The sequence below is a fragment of the Nothoprocta perdicaria genome, unplaced genomic scaffold, assembly GCF_003342845.1.
Source record: "Nothoprocta perdicaria isolate Ctin4 unplaced genomic scaffold, notPer1 scaffold_759, whole genome shotgun sequence".
Taxonomy (NCBI): Eukaryota; Metazoa; Chordata; class Aves; order Tinamiformes; family Tinamidae; genus Nothoprocta; species Nothoprocta perdicaria.
In genome coordinates, this window is record NW_020456042.1 from 8,727 (window position 1) to 10,871 (window position 2,145).

At 71.4% G+C, this 2,145-nt stretch overlaps 1 protein-coding gene across 1 annotated transcript in view; it reads right to left on the reverse strand.

The window, feature by feature from the left end:
* PPP1R37 (protein phosphatase 1 regulatory subunit 37) overlaps nt 1-2,145 on the reverse strand; it is a gene marked incomplete at its 5' end in the record, with an annotated part of 10,745 nt that overhangs the window by 2,561 nt on the left and 6,039 nt on the right. Inside the window, 3 exons of the mRNA XM_026051466.1 lie at nt 8-135; nt 297-409; nt 1,939-2,094. Coding sequence (XP_025907251.1) covers nt 8-135; nt 297-409; nt 1,939-2,094 — 397 coding nt within the window. The remainder of the gene's footprint in view (nt 1-7; nt 136-296; nt 410-1,938; nt 2,095-2,145) is intronic.

A 2,145-nucleotide genomic window follows, 5' to 3' on the forward strand; every position in this document is an offset into this window, starting at 1 on the left:
CGTGAGCTTGGTGGAGGCCAGGCCGAGGCGGAGCACGGAGCGGTTCCCGATGAGGCCGGTCTTGAGGTTGCGGACGCCCTCGTTGCCCACGGGGTTGTGGCCCAGGTTCAGGGTCTCGAGGCTCTGCGTGTGCGGCTGCGAGCGGCGGGAACAGGGAGGCCGTGGGAGCGGCGGCGGCGCGCCGGGGCCGGCGGCAGGATGCAGGGCACGCGGGATGAAGGGCAGGAAAAGCGGGAGGCGGGAGCGGCCGGCGGGACGGGAGCGCCGGCACGCCGCCGCCGGCCGCGGCCACTCACCAGCGTCATGCCCAGGTAAGCCATGCCCGTGTGAGTGAGCTGGTTGTTCCAGAGCACCAGCGTGACCAGCCCCTTCCGCTGCTCCTTGAGCCCCTCGCAGAGGTAGGCCAGGCCTGGGGGAGAGCGGCGGCGCCGTGAGCGCGGCGCTTCCTGCACGGAGCCGGCGCCGCGAGGGTGGATCTGGCACCGTGAGCGCGGAGCCGGCACCGTGAGCGTGGCGCTTCCCGCACGGAGCCGGCGCCGCGAGCGCGGATCTGGCACCGTGAGTGCGGAGCCGGCGCCGTGAGCGCACATATAGCCGTGAGCGCGGCGCTTCCCGCACGGAGCCGGCGCCGTGAGGGTGGATCTGGCACCGTGAGTGCGGAGCCGGCGCTGTGAGTGCGGAGTCGACACCGTGAGCGCGGATATAGCACCGTGAGCGTGGAGCTGGCTCCGTGAGCGTGGCGCTTCCCGCACGGAGCCGGCGCTGCGAGCGCGGATCTGGCACCGTGAGTGCGGAGCCGGCACCGTGAGCGCACATATAGCACCGTGAGCGCGGAGCCGGCGCCGTGAGCGCACATATAGCCGTGAGCGCGGCGCTTCCCGCACGGAGCCGGCGCCGTGAGGGTGGATCTGGCACCGTGAGCGTGGAGCCGGCACCGTGAGCGCGGCGCTTCCCGCACGGAGCCGGCGCCGTGAGGGTGGATCTGGCACCGTGAGCGTGGAGCCAGCGCCGTGAGCGCACATATAGCACCGTGAGCGCGGAGCCGGCACCGTGAGCGCGGATCTGGCACCGTGAGTGCGGAGCCGGCGCCGCGAGCGCGGATCTGGCACCGTGAGTGCGGAGCCGGCACCGTGAGCGCGGATTCAGCACCATGAGCGCGGATCTGGCACCGTGAGCGCGGAGCCGGCAGCGTGGAGCCGGCATTGTGAGCGCGCAGCCAGCGCCGTGAGCGCGGTTTCAGCACCGTGAGCGCGCAGCCAGCACCGTGAGCGCGGATTCAGCACCGTGAGCGCAGAGCCGGCGCCGTGAGCGCAGAGCCGGCGCCGTGAGCGCAGATTCAGCACCATAAGCGCGGAGCCGGCACTGTGAGCGCGGATTCAGCACCGTGAGCGCGGCGCCTTCCTGCACGGAGCCGAGGCGGTGGGGCCAGGGGGGCTCCCGCTCCCCTTCATCCCACTGGGASAGGGGGCAAACAGAGGCCGGGGCGGTAAAAGGGATGGGATGAACTTCCTGCTCCAGCCCTGCTTCTTCGCAGGGTGCTCCGGGCGCGTGGGCGCCCCGGGGTGGCACCCATCCGGCCCCGTGGGTGTCCCCGGCCGCGCTCGGGGGAGCCGGGGTAATGCRGCGCGGGAGGGACGGGCGGCGCTTGCGCAACGCCTGCTTCCAAAGCCGGGACGAGTGGGAAGGCGGAACGGGAGCACCCAAGGGAGCTGCCTCGGAGGCACGAGGTGCCTCTTCCTCTGCCCTGCGCATGGGGAACCTCGTGGCCTGGGCCAAGGTTCTTAAAAGCTGCTCAAGGGTCTTGGAGACCCCCAAGGGTGCCGGCRCGCTTCCCACGTGGGAGAGGCGCGAAGGTTTCGCTCCCTTCCCAACGCAGGTTTTCCCGGGTGTTTTCCCTCCCCCGGGAGCGCTCCGCGGAGGACAGGGCGCCCGGCTCACCTGAGTCCAGGATGTGGTTGTTGCGCAGGTCTAAGATCTGAATGGAGCAGTTGAACTTGAGCAGGTTGCCGAGCTGAGCCGAGTCCTGCAGCCCGTTGAGCTTGTTGTCGGCCAGGTAGAGCTCGCGCAGGTTCATGTTCATCTTCAGCGCCGTGGCTGAAGGCGGGGGGGCCCGTGAGCCCCGCGGACGGGGGGGCCCTCGGGGGC